General features: G+C 33.9%; 1 protein-coding gene across 35 annotated transcripts in view; it reads right to left on the reverse strand.

Moving 5' to 3' along the window:
• The window catches only part of RIMS2 (regulating synaptic membrane exocytosis 2), a gene marked incomplete at its 5' end in the record, with an annotated part of 603,587 nt that overhangs the window by 417,157 nt on the left and 169,903 nt on the right, over positions 1-16,527 (reverse strand). For 34 of the 35 annotated variants that reach the window (XM_079901300.1, XM_079901311.1, XM_079901281.1 and 31 more), the window contains one exon: positions 3,945-4,155. In XM_079901300.1, coding sequence (XP_079757426.1) covers positions 3,945-4,155 — 211 coding nt within the window. Of the gene's footprint in view, positions 1-3,944; positions 4,156-16,527 lie in introns of those variants that run through there. The other variant, XM_079901305.1, reaches the window with a different exon arrangement.

Below are 16,527 nucleotides of genomic sequence, written 5' to 3' on the forward strand. Positions count from 1 at the left end.
ATAAGTGAGCTGTAGGACAACTTCAAGCAGCCTAGTGTATGGGTAACAGGACTCCCTGAAGGAGAAGAGAGAGAGGATGGGCCAGTAAAAATATATGAAGAAAAAATTGACAACATTCTATACAGCCTATGAAAACTATAAACACATAGATCCAAAAAGCTCAAAAACACTCCAAACACAACAAACATGAAGAAAATTAACAAAGAAACATCATAATTAAATTGCACGTAACCAGTGATCAAAAGGATATCTTAAAAGCAATCAGACAAAAAAGACACATTTTATATACAGAGAGATAAAGATGAGAATGGTATTACAATTCTAATTGGAAACAGTGAAAGGGAGAAGGCAGTGAAGCAAAAATATTTAAAATATTGAAAGCAAATAACTGTTAAACTAGAATTCTATACCAAGCAAAAATATCTTTTAAAAAAAACAAGGGCAAAAATTTTAGCATAAAAAGTTGAAAGCATTCATCACTAGCAGACTCGTACTATAGCAAATATTGAAGGAAATCTTTCAGGCAGATGAAATATGATACCAGACAGAAATATAGATCTACAAAAAGAAATGAACACTACCAGAAATGGTAACAACACAAGTAAATACATAATATTTCTTTATCATTTAAAACTCCTTAAAACATAAGCCTTTAAAACAAAAAACAAACAGTGTATTGTGGGATTTATAAAACAGGTAAAAGTAAGCTATATGATACCAATAATATAAGTCCAGAAGGGTAGAAATGGAAGTACACTATTGTAAATTCTTATACTATACTATACACCAAATGGTATAATATCAGTTCAGGTTGACTGTGATCATTTAAAGATGTATATTACAAACTCCTTAAGCAATTAATAAAATAATAAAACAAAGAGCCAACGAAGCTACAAAACAAAGAGTCAACAAAGCTAATGAGCTAACAAAGCAGATAAAACTGAATCAAAAAAGTACTTGATTAATCCAAAAGGAGACTAAAAAAGAAATAAAGATCAGATGGTAAAAGTAGAAAAAGAGCAAAATGATATAATCAAACTTAACCATATCAGTAATCACATTAAATATAAATTATCTAAACACCCAATTGAAAAGCAGGGATTGTCAGATTGGCTAACAAAGCAATACCCAATTATATGCTGCCTATAAGAAAAGTACTTCAAATATGAAGACACAAATTAGTTTAAAGTAAAAGAACAGGAAACATAAACAATGTTACTACTACCCAATAGAAAGTTGGAATGATTATAGTAAGATTAGACAAAACAGATTTCAGAGCAAAGAATATTACCAGGAATAAAGTCACTTAATAATTATAAAGGGGTCAATTATTTAATAGGCTGTAATACTGCTAAATGTTTATACACCTAAAAATAGAACTTTAAAATACATAAAGCAACAGCCAATAAAACTGTAAAAAGAAATGGACAAATCCAAGTATAGATATATATTTCCATACCCCTCTCAATAATTGATAGAATAAATAGGTAGAAAATCAACAAGAATATAGTAGACTTGAACAACTCTATTAAACAACTTGACCTATTGGACATTTAAAAACACTGTCAAAAAATAGCAGAATATACACCTTCTTCAAGTACACACAGAACATTTGTCAAAATAAACCATATTCTGGGCCATAAAATAAGTTTCAGTACATTTCAAAGGATTCAAGGCATACAAAGTATATCTAGGACCACAACCGAATTAAATTAAAAATCATTAACAGAAAGATCTCTGGAATCCACCCCCAGTATTTAAAAAATAAATAACATACTTCTAAGTTATTCATTGGTCAAAGATGAAAAGTAAAATTAGGAAGTATTTCAACTGAATGAAAATGAAAAGACAGCATATCAGAATTTTGGGGATGTCACTGAAGCAGTACTTAGGGGAAATTGACAGCACATGATGCCTATATTAGAAAAGAAGGAACATCTCAAAGCAATGACCTCAGCTTCCACCGTAAGAAACCAGAAAAACAAGAGACAATTAATTACAGTTAGCAAAAGAAAAGAAATAATAAAGATCAAAGATGAAATCAACAATTTAAAAAATCAATAAAACAAAAAGCTGGTTCTTTGATAAGATCAATAAAATTGATAAATATCTGTCAGACTAAGCAGGGAAAAAGACAGAAGATGTAAATTACCAATATCAGGAATGAAAGAGTTAGCATCACTACAGATTATACAGATATTAAAAGAATGAGAATGGAATACTGTGAACAAGATGCTAATAAATTCAATAACTTATGAGGAACTGAACAAATTCCTTGAAAGATACAAATTACCAAAGCTCATTCAAGAAAAAAATAGATAACCTGAATAACTCTATATCTATTAAAGAAATTAAAACTGTACTTAAAAACTTTCCCCCCAAAATAAAACTGTATGCCCAGATGGTTTCAAAATATTAAGGGATAAATTATACTAATTCTGCAGAAACTCTACTAAAACATTGGAGAGGAGGAAATACTGCCCAACTCATTCTATCCAGCCAGCATTACTCTAATACCAAAATCAAAGAAAGACACTGCAAGAAAAGAAAACTACAGATATCAACCCTCATGAACACAGAAGCAAAAATTGTAAACAAAATTTTATCTAATCAAACCCATTAATATGTAAAAGATATAATCCATCATAACCAAATGGGTTTTATTCCAGGAATACAGAGTTGGTTTAACATTTCAAAATCAATCAATGTAGTTCACCATATTAACAAAAAACATATAATCAATCTCAATGGATGGAGAAAAAGTATTTCACAAAATCCAACATCTATTCCTGAGGTAAACAAACAAACAAACAAAAACTCTCAGCAAATTAATAATAGACAACATCTATGAAGAGCTGATAGCTAACATAATACTTAATAGTGAAAGACTGAATGCTTTCTCTCCAAGATAAGAACAAAATAGGGATAGCTTCTCTCATCATTTCCAATCAGAATTACACTGGAGTTTCTAGCCAATGCAACTAGTCAAGGAAAAGAAAAATAATCAGGTAAACCAGGGAGAAAGATAAGGAAAAATAAAGAAAAGTTATTAGTTCTGGGCAAAACAAAACAATGAGAAAAGGGAAACAATGAGACAATGGAGAAATGAAATCACAAAGGGGAACAAATTCCCATAATTGTGTCTAAGTAATGTATGTAAAGACATCAGCTTCATATTTTTGAGCTACCTAAGAACTGAGTGATAAAATACTATGAAGAGGATAAATACAAATTATAAAGAACTTAGACAACAATATAAAATACTGCTTTTACTTATTTCAACATAGCATTCTTTGGGAAATATTAATATATTCCCTAAAGTGGATGGATAAACTACAAAAATCTAGTACAGGTGTGAAACACAGCCTTAACATTTCTTCTTTAAATCCATAATCTAATGTTTATTTCATTAATGTTAAAACAAAAATAAAGAGTAAAGTAGCCTCAAAAGCTATAAAATTATAAAATTATGAAACACAGACTCTCAAAGCTAAAGAGCCTCTTTCAAAAAGAAAGAAAACAGAGGCCAAAGGAAGAGCAGATCTACCAAGTTTATAAAATTATGTGAAGTAATCGAAAAAGCTGTGACACAACCCAAACATTAATCAGTCGTGTGACTTTAAGATGAATTTTAGTGTCTCTGGGTCTGAGTTTTCTACACCTATAAAATAAGGAGTTAGGCCAACTGATCTCTAAATTCACTTCATCTTTGAAAGTCTAAGACCCTATGATTCTAAACAAAATCATAAGCTAAAGAACATAAACAATGAGACAAATACCTTTTTAATTCAGAGGAAAATTTTTTTTAATTATTTTATCTGAATTGAAGACACTAGGGAAGGTTCTTATTCATTGATTAACCTGAATATTAATTTCAGCTGTCCAGTTTATTCAAGATAAGCTTAAGTATAAGAGAATTATGAAGTGTAATTTTCATTCTGTACCTTGTTTGAGCGTAATGACACTCGACCTCCACAACGAGCACAGAACTTTGTTTGGCAATATGAACAGTTATGGCCACATCCATCAGCAAACTTTGTTTTGTGGCAGATACCACAGGTTGGAGCATCACCTTTCTGTTCTTGCTGTTGCTGTGATTCTTCTCCCATCTTCTTTACCTGCTCCTTATACATTTCAAACTGCTGATGAAGTTTTCTGCAGAGAACACAGATAAGAAAAATTTGGTTTCCTGATGTCTCAAAAAAAAAATAATTACCACAATCTGTGGACACACTTTTATACCCAAAAAAATCCATAGGAGAATACAGAATAAAAATTTAATTTTCTGTTTATAGAATAACATCTTTTATGGCACATCACATCACAAAAGTGTTGTAACTAGTTCTGCCTTCTGCCTTCTGATATACATGCTAATTTAAGAAACAATACAATTAAGATACTTCTTTGAACTGTAATTGTAGAATTTCTACCAACCATTTGCAATATATTTTCAATCATATACTGTAAAATATTTACAATGTTATTTTTCAACAGTTTAGCTTCACAAAAAGACTGATTTGACTTACACAGTGAAACCAAAACCTATGAACTTCAAATCATTGAGACAGACTCTCAATTGGAATGATCTTAAGAATCCAAACAGAGGGGAGAACATTGGATGAGTGGTCTCACTAACTGGTTAAATCTATTCAATAGTCTCGACATTAGTTGGCTGCAAAGACACTATGAAATATTAGAAGCCTACCAAATAAGGCTGTACAAATAAAAGTAAGGCCTTTATTTTTTCTAGTTAAAAATAAATAGTGATAAAACTTCTCACTTCCATTGTCTTTATAAAGGATAATTTAAAATATTTAGAACTATAATTTGGATTTATAAATCAAAGTTCCTAATCAGAACTAATGTTTAGGATTTACAAAGCTGTACATAATGTCACTCCCATCCTAGAAAGGACAAAAGGCTAAATAATCTAAAATATCATAACTTGTTTTGAGCCCTTCACAGAGTTGAGGCTATAAGGCAACCAAATAATCTAAACTCCAAAGAGCAACAAGCCCTTCCAAAGAGCAATGGGCCACACTGTTTCTCTTTTGGCAGAACACAGGGGAAAGAGGTGTTTCCTCTTACAATTAGGTAAGAGGAAATTCATTAAAACTTTAACAAATTGTAAAGGCCAAGTGTGGGCTAACATGACAGTTTGGAATAGCTAGGGGCCCAGACTCAAGGGAAGTTCACACTCACTCCCAAGCACTCTTCCACATACCTCCACTGGTTATTCATCAGGCATATTGAGAGCAGGGCATGAGAACAAAAAGAATCCTTTGGGGGTGCACATGCAGGTATAACAGAAGTGACTAACTAGTGGCTGCTAGGACACAGGCACATTTTCCCAGACTATTTCTCCTAAAAAAGCCAAAGCTATAAGCCACAGGAAAAGGGAGTAAACTCTGTCATCCCCAGGGCAAAGGTAAAGATCCACTGCAGCTAGGGAAAAGCTTGAAAAAAAACCCTCTTCCCATGAAAGAGGGACAAAAACCATCTTCAACCAAGATCTTATCCACAAATTAAAGGCCTTTTATCACTAAGGGAGGGGTGGAAACTCCTGCCCCAAACCATTCAGAGATATAAGGCACATTTGCTTCCACAGGAAGGAGGGAGTAAAAACCTTGAGCAAGCCTCATCCCTGAGGCCTAGGTTGACAAAGCCTGTTCAAAGATGGAAGATAGAACACACACAACAGAACACCCCGCCCCTATCACAAGCCTAGGATCAAGAAATACGCACCAGTTGTCTACCTCTGGGGAATGGGCAAGAACATGGGGAGAGACCCCCTCCCTCTGTGACATAAGTGGATAGGAATGGCTGAAGGGGTAGCAAAACAATAAAAACAAAACAAAACTTACAGTACTCCTGCATCCACCCCAAGCAAAAAGCAACAGTGGCTCACGTTAGAGGAATTTGAAGATAGTAGTGCACTAAAGATAATGATGGCAACAGCAAAATCCAAACCTGTCTGAACCCCTGACTTGATTGGTGATTTAATCCCCAATACTGACAGTCTGACAGAAAAGGCATGCCAACTTTAAGGCATAAATACAACTCAAAAGCATGAGACTCAGGAAAAAAAACACAAGGAATAAACAACCCGTTGTCAAGAGATAATCACTACAAGTAGATTCAGAGATGACAAAGATGATAAGATTATCAGACACAGACTTTAAAATGATTAAAATTATTTAGGTAAAAGATATAGAGAAAAAAGGTGGACAACAGACATGAACAAATAGGGTACTGAAGCAGAAAGATGGAAACTGTAAGAGTCAAATGGAAATACTGGAAATAAAAAATATGTCCTCAGAGATGAAGAATTCCTTTGATGGTCTCATGAGTAGGCTTGAAAGAACTAAGGAAAAGAACAGTAAGCTTGAGAATAAGTCAATAAAAATTATCCACATTAAAACAGAAAAAAAAAGTGTAGGAAAAAAAGAACATCCAAGGGACTTCCCTGGTGTTCCAGTGGTTAAGACTCCATGCTTCCATGCAGGGGGCATGGGTTCGATCCCTAGTCAGGGATCTGATCCTGCATGCTGTGTGCTGTAGCCAAAAAAAAAAAAAAAAAAAAGAGAGAGAGCATCCAAGAGCTAAAATGATCTAACATGTAAAACTGGAGTCCCAGAAGATGAAGAAAGAGAAAACAGAACAAACAGAACAGAGGAAATACTTGAAGGGATAACGGCCATGAATTTTTCAAAACTAATGAAAGGCAGCAAATCACAAACACGTGAACTTCAGAGAATCCTTTGTAGAACAAATACCACACACACACACACACACTTTTACACACATCATAGTCAAACTGCTAAAAACCAAACATAAAGAGAAAACTATAAAAGCAGCCAGAGAAAATAACATATTATTTACAAAGAACCAATGATAAGAATTACAGAAGATTATTCTTCAGAAACCATGCAAGTTAGAAGACTTTGGAATGACATCTTTATAAAGCACAGACAGGAAGTAACAACAACAACAAAAAAAAACCTATCAACCCAAGATCCTATATGCAGTGAAATTATGCTTAAAAAAATGAAGACAAAATAAAGGCTGTTTCAGGCAAAGAAATGTTAAAGACCTTAACTGCAAGGGATTTGAAGTAAGTTCTTCAGGAGTATGATACTCCTTGGAAGTATCTTATGGAAAACCAGACCCAGACATAGAAATAAATGCTTATGTCAAAAAGAAAAAAGTCTCAAATCAGTTTCAAAAAAAGAAAAAGGAAAGTTAAACCCAAAGAAAGTAGAAGGAAGGAAATTTTAAAAGATTAGAGAAGAAATCAATGAAACCAAAAACTGATTCTTTTTAAAATAGAAACAATAGAATTGATAAACCTCCAGCCAGAATGATCAAGAGAGAGAGAAAGAAAGAGAGAAGATGCAAATTACCTACAACAATGATAGAGGTAACATCACTACAGACTCCACAGTTAAACAAAATTAAATGTAAAAGATTATAAGAGAATATTACAAACAACTCTATGCCCAAAATTCTACAACTTACATGAGAAACAGAACATCTTCTTGAAAGACAGAAATAAGTACACCTCACTCAAGAAGAACTAGATAGCCTGACAAGTCCTAAAGCTATTAAAGAAATTTAACTCATAGTTTAAAAACCTTTCAAAAATAAAACTCCAGTTCTCCATGGCTTTATTGATGAATCCTGCAAAATATTTAAGGAAGAAACAATACCAATTCTACATAATCCCTTTCAGAAAGTAAAAGTGAAAGAAACATTTAACTAATTTCCTAAGGCCAACATTACTCTGATACCAAAACCATACAAAAATATAATAAGAAAAGAAAAGTATAGACCAATATTCCTCATGAGAAGGTGCAAAAATCCTCAACCCAACATTAGCAAGCCAAATCCAGAAATATGTTAAAGAATAATACATCACAAACAGGTGATGTTTATCCTGGGAATGCAAGGTTGGTTCCACATTCTAAATTCAAGCAATATAATTTACCACATTAACAGATTAAGGGGAAAGAAACATATGATTATGTCAAAATATGCTGAGAAAGCAGCTGAATCAGCAAACTAGGAATAGACAGAAACTTCCTTAATGCAATAACAGTATCCACAAAAGACTCTACAGCTAACATCATATTGTATTTGAAAAATTGAGTGCTTTCCCCCTGAAATCAGGAACAAAACAACGTCTCCTCTCTCACTACTCCTAACCAACACTGGACTGGAAATCCTGGCTAATGCATCAAAGCCAGAAAAAAACAATAAAAATTAAAGCCATAGAGATTGGAAAGGAAAATTTTTAAACTGCACAGATGGCATAATTGTCTATGTATAAAATCCCAAAGAAACTATAAAAAAATCTCCTATAATAAATAAATGAGTTTAGCAAGTTCACAAGATACAAGCTCAATATACAAAAAAAAAATTGTATTTTTATATACTAGCAATAGACAGTTGGAAATCAAAATTTTAAAAAGTAATCTGCAATGGCATCAAAAAAAATAAAAGACTAAGGTATAAATCTAACAAAATATGTGCAGGCTATCTTTCGTAAGAACTATAAAACACTAATAAAAAGAATCAAAAGAGAGATCTAATTAATAGTAGAAATATACTGTATTCATCAATGAGAAGTCTCAATATTGTTAAGATATCAATTCTCTACAAATTGATCTATTGATTCAATGTCATCTCAGTCACAATCTCGGAAAGAATTTTTTAAACAAATCGACAAGCTCAATCTAAAATTTGTATGGAAAAGCAAAACTCTCAGAATAGGCAGAATATTTTGAAAAACAAAAAGATTGAAGGACTCACATTACCTGATTTTAAGACTTAACTAGAAAAGTTACAGAAGTAATCAAATATTGGCAAAGGATAAACACGCATACAATAGAACAGAATCTAACAGAGTCCAGAATAGTCCAACACTTAAATGGTCATTACTTTTTTAAAAAGATACCAAGGTAATTCAATGATAAAGAATAACCCTTTAAAGCAACGGAAAATTCATGTGTAAAAAAAGTAACTGGAAATCCATGTGTAAAAAAATGAACCTCAACTCATACCTCACACCTACAAAAATTAACTAAATGTATTACAGAACCGTAAACAATAGATTACAGAACTAAATAAAATGACAATAACTATAAAACTTCTAGATGGAAACATTGACAAAAAGTGAGGCCTTGGGTTAAACAAAGACTACTTAGCTAGATTAGACAAGCATACCTTCAATAAAATCTAAAAAGCATGAACCAGAAAGCAACCAATGGCAATATATAAATGAATGAGCATAGCTGTGTTCCAATAAAGTATTATTTATGGACACTGAAAACAGGCAGTGGGCCAGATTTGGCCTATGGGTCGCAGATTGCCCACTTTTATATGATATGATTTCATTTATATAACATTCAGAAAGAGGCAAATTATTAGGACAGAAATCAGAACAATGGTTGCTAGGAGCTGGAGTAGAGCAAGAGGATTAACTACAAATGGACACAAGGAACGTTTGGAGGTGAAGGAAATAGTCTGTCTTGATTATGGTGGTAGATATTTAACTATGTATGTTTTCCAGAATTCAGTGAAGTGTATGTCTTAAAGGTGAATTTTACTGCAAATAAACTATACCTCAAATAAGCCTGACTTTTAAAAAAGTTAGTTTCAAAGTGCTAACCTAAAGTCAGTAGGTAAATTAAAAATAGACCTATGTAAGTCCTTTTACCTACTTAACCACAAAAGCAGACTTCCTTTTTCACACCTAATATTAGTAAATTCAAATAGCCGTGCCAGTTTTCTCAATTTTTTTCTATAACTTCAGACAACATACTGTTTTTCCCTGATGATCTCCCACCAGGTTTAAGTGAATCTCTGTTAACACAAAATAAGCACCACTACAGGAAACCCAAGTTCATAAACATGTACCAGAGCAAGCATGATTTTAAGTGGACCACTGAATGAACTCTGCATCATAGCTTCTCTCAACCATTTAGAAGAACTATCTTTCTATATGTGAGGTATATTATACATTTCTACTGTATACCTGTGTACACACTTATGATCTCTGGCATATCTTTCAGCACATGGCTGAACCCCACTGGGAAACAGAGAAAGAAGAAGAAAATTAGAGTAATGTTTTGTTTTAGTTCTAGAGGCACTGGAGTATTAGGCAAGTTACCAAGACACATTGGAACAAAAAGCAGAAATCTAGTTAAGTCAATTGTTGTACAAAATAGTGCCTCAAGGGAAGTAGAAACCCCATTTCACAAACAGGGAGAAGGCCAATCACATTAGCAGAAAAATTAGTAATTATGTATCCCAAAGTGCTAGATTAGAGCTATTTAAAACTCTTTTACATAACAACTGTAGTAATCCCAGAGACTACAGCATTATTAGGGCTGTAGGATGGGATCAAATCTTCCCAGCTGTAGGCAGCAAAGGGAGAGAGAGAAGCCGAAATTCAGATAGGACTAGACTACAACAGCTTGGGGCGATAAGAGAGGACTTATACAGAGATTTTGTGTATTCATCCTTCCAGTCCTATAAAACGAGAAACTACCATATGTAGAAGTGGTGGTGTACAGGCAGATTCGGGAGCTAAATTATATTCCTTGCCAAAAAGAGCATTTCTTCCCTTCCCATTTATAAATATGCCAAATTCTATCTCTGCTTCCTCACCCCAGTCACTCTTCAATCAATCTAATCTAATTTCCAGTCTACTTCTTAATTCTCACAAAGTTTACCAAGGATCTCCCTGTATCTAAAACTAATGGACAAATTTTTTAGTCTCCATCTTACTGAGTTCTCAACAATACTTGAAATTATGTTCACATGCCCACTGGGCTTTCATTACACTCTCCTGGTTTTCTTCCTGTATCTGCCTTTCATTTTCTCTCTCCTTTGAAGGTCAAGACTCAGGCCCCTCTTCTCTTTTCATTCTATGTTTCTTAGGCAATCATACCCACACCTAAGACTTCAATTTCCACCTATATATAAATTACTTATAAATGTAAATGCTCAGCTCAAACTTCTCCTCTGAGCTTCAATATTCAATTGCCTACTTGACATCTCTATTTGGAAGTCTCAGTGCCAGTTGGAATTCAGTGCGTATCAAAGCGAACTCCTAATTTTCCTATTAAACTAAATTCCCTGCCAGTGTTCCTGCCAGTGCACAATTTCAGTGAATTGTGCCACCATTTAATTACGCAGGCCTGAAATCTAGAATTATTCTAGAAATATCTCCCTCCTTCAAATGCATAATTAATCTAAGTCCTTTCAATTTTACTTCTTAAATATGTCTTGAATCCTTCCGCTTGTCTCTGAATCCATTGTCAATACCATAGGCCTTGTTACCATCAATACCCACCTAGCCTCCTGGCTAGGCTACTCACATCCACACTTCTCCCCTTCTGCGTACTACAGAAAAATTATCTTGTTATCTCACTGCTTAAAATACGCTAATGGCTTCTGATTGTTTTTAAGAAGAAGAAAAATCTTATGAAGACATACAAAGCCTTGAATGTTCTCGCACACATTCACCCCTTCAACCTCATTTTTTGCACTGCTTCTTTCCCCTCTTTCAGCTAAAGCCACTCACCCTTTAGACTCACTATGGTGCATCCATTACAGGGCATTTATATTTTATACATGCCCTCGCTTCCTCCTAGGATAGATTACAATGCACACCTTTTTTTAAATTTTCTTTCTCTCTCTATTTTTAAACCGTAGGTATCCAAAATAGAGTTGATCATGAGCTTGGTTGCACTGATCTATGCTTGGCTCCCTTTTTAATTAACTATTTTCCCTTCCCCGATGTGACTTCCCTTCCCTCAGGAACCAGTCTTTACATTTTTATATTAAAATCTAAATAGAATAAACAATAGCTAATGCATATGGTGCTTATTGTGTATCAGGTAGATAGGTACTATTATAAATATTCTACTATTATTCTATTCTACAGAGAAGCTATTTTTACTTACAGTCACACTGCTAGTAAGTAAAGCCAGATACAAATTCAATGTTGCTGCAGAATCCAAGCTCCAACAACTATAAGTTTACACATTTTAATGGCTGTATAATGTTCCCTATTTACATTTTATTCATCCCTTTATTTTTTAAAAGTTGGCACTTTATTCTGAAAAAGAATAGATTTATATATATAACTGAATCACTGTGCTGTACACCTGAAACTAACACGATATTGTAAATCAACTATACTTCAATTTAAAAAAAGAATTAGTAAATAAACAAGTTGGCCCTTTATAATTCATTACTGTATATTTCCAATAAATTGTAATATTTCTGTAATGAGATATTTATAAACACATATGTTTTTCTCTGAGATATGTATACAGAAATATAATAGACATACTCAAGTTCACTAAATAGTTCTGAAGTTCCCTCCAAATGGCTTAATCCAGTTAGCACACCTGCAAGCAGGGTATGAAGGCTCCAGTTTCCTCTTATCCTTGCCTATACATGATATTATTCAATTTTTTAAATTTTGCAGCTTGGGTAGATATGAACTGATGTTTTATTTTTTTAAGTTCACATTTTTCTGACTCCTAATGAAGTTCAGCCAGTTGAACTGCCCTACCTGTGAACTATCTATTCCTGCCATCCTTTACCAAAACTCTATTGGTTTTCCTGGTGGGGCAGGGGCGGGGTGGGGGGGTTATAGGGTTGTTTATTTGTTTTTGCTGATTTGCAAAAGAACCCTGTAAAGCCTGTATGTTAATTCTTTATAAGCTGAGCATAGCAAATGTCCTAGTCTGACAAATGATGGCTAATTCTGTTCTTTGTTCAGCAGAATTCTTTAATTTTGTTGCATTCTAATACATCAGCTTCTCCCTGCATGGTTCGTGGTTTTGGTGGCTGGCTATAATAAAAATCCTTACTTACCCCTGAGTCAGTCACAAAAAATTCTACAGTTTCTTCTAATAGCTTTATAATTTTGCCTCTCACATTTAGGCTTTTAATCGATCTAAAGTTTATTTTTATATGTGATGTGATGCAAGAACTTAATTTTAAGTTTTTGCGTATACTCTATTTTCCCAGCACCACTAAAAAGACCATCCTTTCTTCCACTGATTTGTGATAGCAATCTATCATATACTTAGTTCTCACATGTGCAAATGTCTATTTATGGACTCTGCATTCTATTTCATTGGGTTTTTTGTTTGTTCCACTCCAAAACAACATTGTCAGAACCAAACTCCAAATACAATGAAAGGTCTAAACAATCTTAAATATATAAGCTTATACATTTAAGTTTATAAATATAAATATAAAGGTAAATACATAAGTTTCCAGTGATGTAAATCAGAGGTAAGCAAACTTTTTCTGCAAAGGTCCAGATAGTAAATATTATAAGCCTTGTGGATCATAGGGTCTCTGTCACAGCTACTCAGTTTTGCCAAAGGGATGTGAGACTAGCCATAGATAAACAAATAAATGAGCTTGACTGTGTTCCAATAAAAGTTTATTTACAAAAACTGGCAGCAGGCAGGATTTGACCCACAGGCCATATTTTGCAGATCCCTGATACAGATAAAAGAGTCAAAGATGTACTCACATTTAAGTTAAAACTTTTATGACAAATAAATATTTAAAAGACATATACAATAATTTATCAATTTAGAAATATTGCTTTTTCCACTTTCTTATTTCAAAAAGCTGTTTTATCCAACTTTTTCATGTCTATTTTCTCCATCCTCACCAAAGCAACTCATTGAACTGTTTTACAAAGTAAAATTTCTTCACTTCTGAGTTCTTTAAGAAAACAGAAATTTTTCAATCTGTTAGCTCCTAGTAATCCTGCTGTGCCTGGTAATTTTATGCCCAGCCACATAGCTTTTTGTTGCTGTTGTTGTTTTCCCATACATCTTACAAGTGTACTTTCATGATTTCCATAACACTGACTTTCATTAGATGATGAGTTTGAAGTTGTGCTTTCTACAAGTTCATGGCATGCAGTTATAAAATGTGATCATTAAATGCAGTCACACACATTATAGAGTGCTTTTCAAACTGCAGAGTACCACCCAATATAAGGACATAAAATCAATTTAGCAGGCCAAGACTCATGATTTTTAATGAAATAGAATAGATCATAGCATTGGAAAGAGTGCAAGTAAGATTTCATATAAATCTTGTTTCTATTACACATATATATGTATATTTCTATGTAGGTATGTGTATACTGGGTTATAGTGCAAAATATATTTCTTTTTATGGATGGAAGTTTTTTTAAAAAGTATAAAAGTCACTGCTTTACTAATCCGCTGACAGAACGGACTAATGTCCTTTTATTAAAAAAAGAATAGGGCTTCCCTGGTGGCGCAGTGGTTGAGAGTCAGCCTGCCGATGCAGGGGACACAGGTTCGTGCCCCGGTCCGGGAAGATCCCACATGCCGCTGAGCGGCTGGGCCCGTGAGCCATGGCCGCTGGGCCTGCGCGTCTGGAGCCTGTGCTCCGCAACTGGAGAGGCCACAACAGTGAGAGGCCCGTGTACCGCAAAAAAAAAAAAGAATAAACATATGTCATATAGATGGCCACCCCAGTCACAGAGCAGGTCTCTCCTCTGAACTTCTAAATAGCTGCCTAAGTGACTATTACAACTCTACTGGTTTTCTAAAATACAAATCTGATCATATCACCCTGTTCCTCTCCCTGGAATGCCTTTTCTCCCTTCCTTGGCCAGATGCAGAGGCACCAAAACATCAAACAGTAGGGCATGCTCAAGAAACGGTATCTATAGCATTATCAAATAAATAAATGGGAAACTAGAGACATAGACACCCTGACATAGTAACTAGATTTAACGTTTGAAAATATTTTTAAATAGCTGAAGTACTTCACTTTCACAAATACCTACAAAATTTTCCAAAGTAGTAAGAAAAAATAATGGCATCAGAATGTATATCACAGCACTATTCATAGCCAAAAACTGGAAACAACTGCAATGTACAGAAATAGTAAAACATAAATGAATTGTAGTATTTTCAGATACTAGAGTACCATACAATCATGAGAATGAATGAAATACAACTACATGCAATCATATGAATGGATCTCACAAACACATTAAGCAAAATAATATAGACACAATATACCATATGATTCTATTTGTATGAAGTCTAAATATAAGTAGGCAAAAATAATATGTGGTGCTAGAAAAAATTCAAGATAAAAGCCACCCCCTGGGGTGGTAGACAGTCCTCCCTGGAAGGAAGCATAAGGAAGAGATCCTGAAGGGCTGGTAATGCTCTGCTTCTTGCTTTCAGTGATGATTTCCAGGTATATTCACTGTCTGACAATTCAATGAGCTGTATATTTTCAAATTGTCCACTTTTCACTACATATGTTATGTTTTAATAAAAACTTTACTTGGCAATAAACACTTTGGTAATTTTATCAATTTTTCTAAATGCATTTTCTGAACAAGCAATCTATCATCCTAATTTTTCTTTATTTATTAATCCCTTTTTTGAGCCAAAAGGAATTTAAGGTGGTTCTAAGATACATGACAAATGCAGTCAATTTTAGACCACTCAGGTTGAAGACTATCTATGTTGGACCTGGAAACATATTTATGTGCAGGAACTGCCTTCACTATTTCACAAGTCCATATCAACTGCTTTGACCAGTCAAGCGCCAATAAGAAGTACGTAGCTTACAAGAAAACATCTTTGTCCATATCATCCTCAAGCTTAAGAAAAAGTAGAAAAAAAACAAGTGGAATTTTTTAAGTAAAATTAACAATATTCTCAATGACCCTTCAATTTCAATTGTCATTAGCCTTCAAAACAATAAAATCAACTTTTGGGGAGATCTATCAGCTTTCCCTTATAAGTTAATAATAGGCTGCCCAGGCATTTAGTATTTCACTTCTGACCCCAGAGTCAGCGTTATCGCAAGTTAACATGATTAAGCACAGCAAAGGAATCACGTGATACACTTAGTCTTAACATCAACAGGTACAAGCAGGATTTCCAAAACATCCTTCTAAGGAACACTCTATGACCTGAAACCTACAGATTTAGTCTTCTGGAAGAGATAGGACGGAAAAACTACCTCAGGATTATGATGGAAAAGACTGTTAATAAGTCATGTTAACAATTAGCACTTCAACAAAAGCCTCAAAATGTTGATCTTTGGACTTACGTTTCACAACTAAAAAGACACAAACAATTTTGCATGGACTGTTGGAAATCTGCTCCATCAGGAGACCTTAAATAAAAGAGTCTTAAGAATCCCCAGAAACAAATGGTCTTTGGAGAGAAAGAGCTAACCAACGACTCTTGGATCAAACAGATGACAAACCAAAGTAGACAGCTTCCATCCAAGAACAGAAGAATGATTTTCTGATATCTCGCTCCTCCCTTTAAAAATTATTTTGTTTACTCTTTATCCTATTTATTATTGTACTTTGTAATCTCTAATGTTCAACTAAGGGTTTCTCAGTATGCTTTCATAATATTTTCACTGTCAACCTATTTTTAATCTCCTTTCACTGCCACCTAAGAGAATACA

Source organism: Stenella coeruleoalba (assembly GCF_951394435.1).
Source record: "Stenella coeruleoalba genome assembly, chromosome: 17".
In the NCBI taxonomy this organism is placed as follows: Eukaryota; Metazoa; Chordata; class Mammalia; order Artiodactyla; family Delphinidae; genus Stenella; species Stenella coeruleoalba.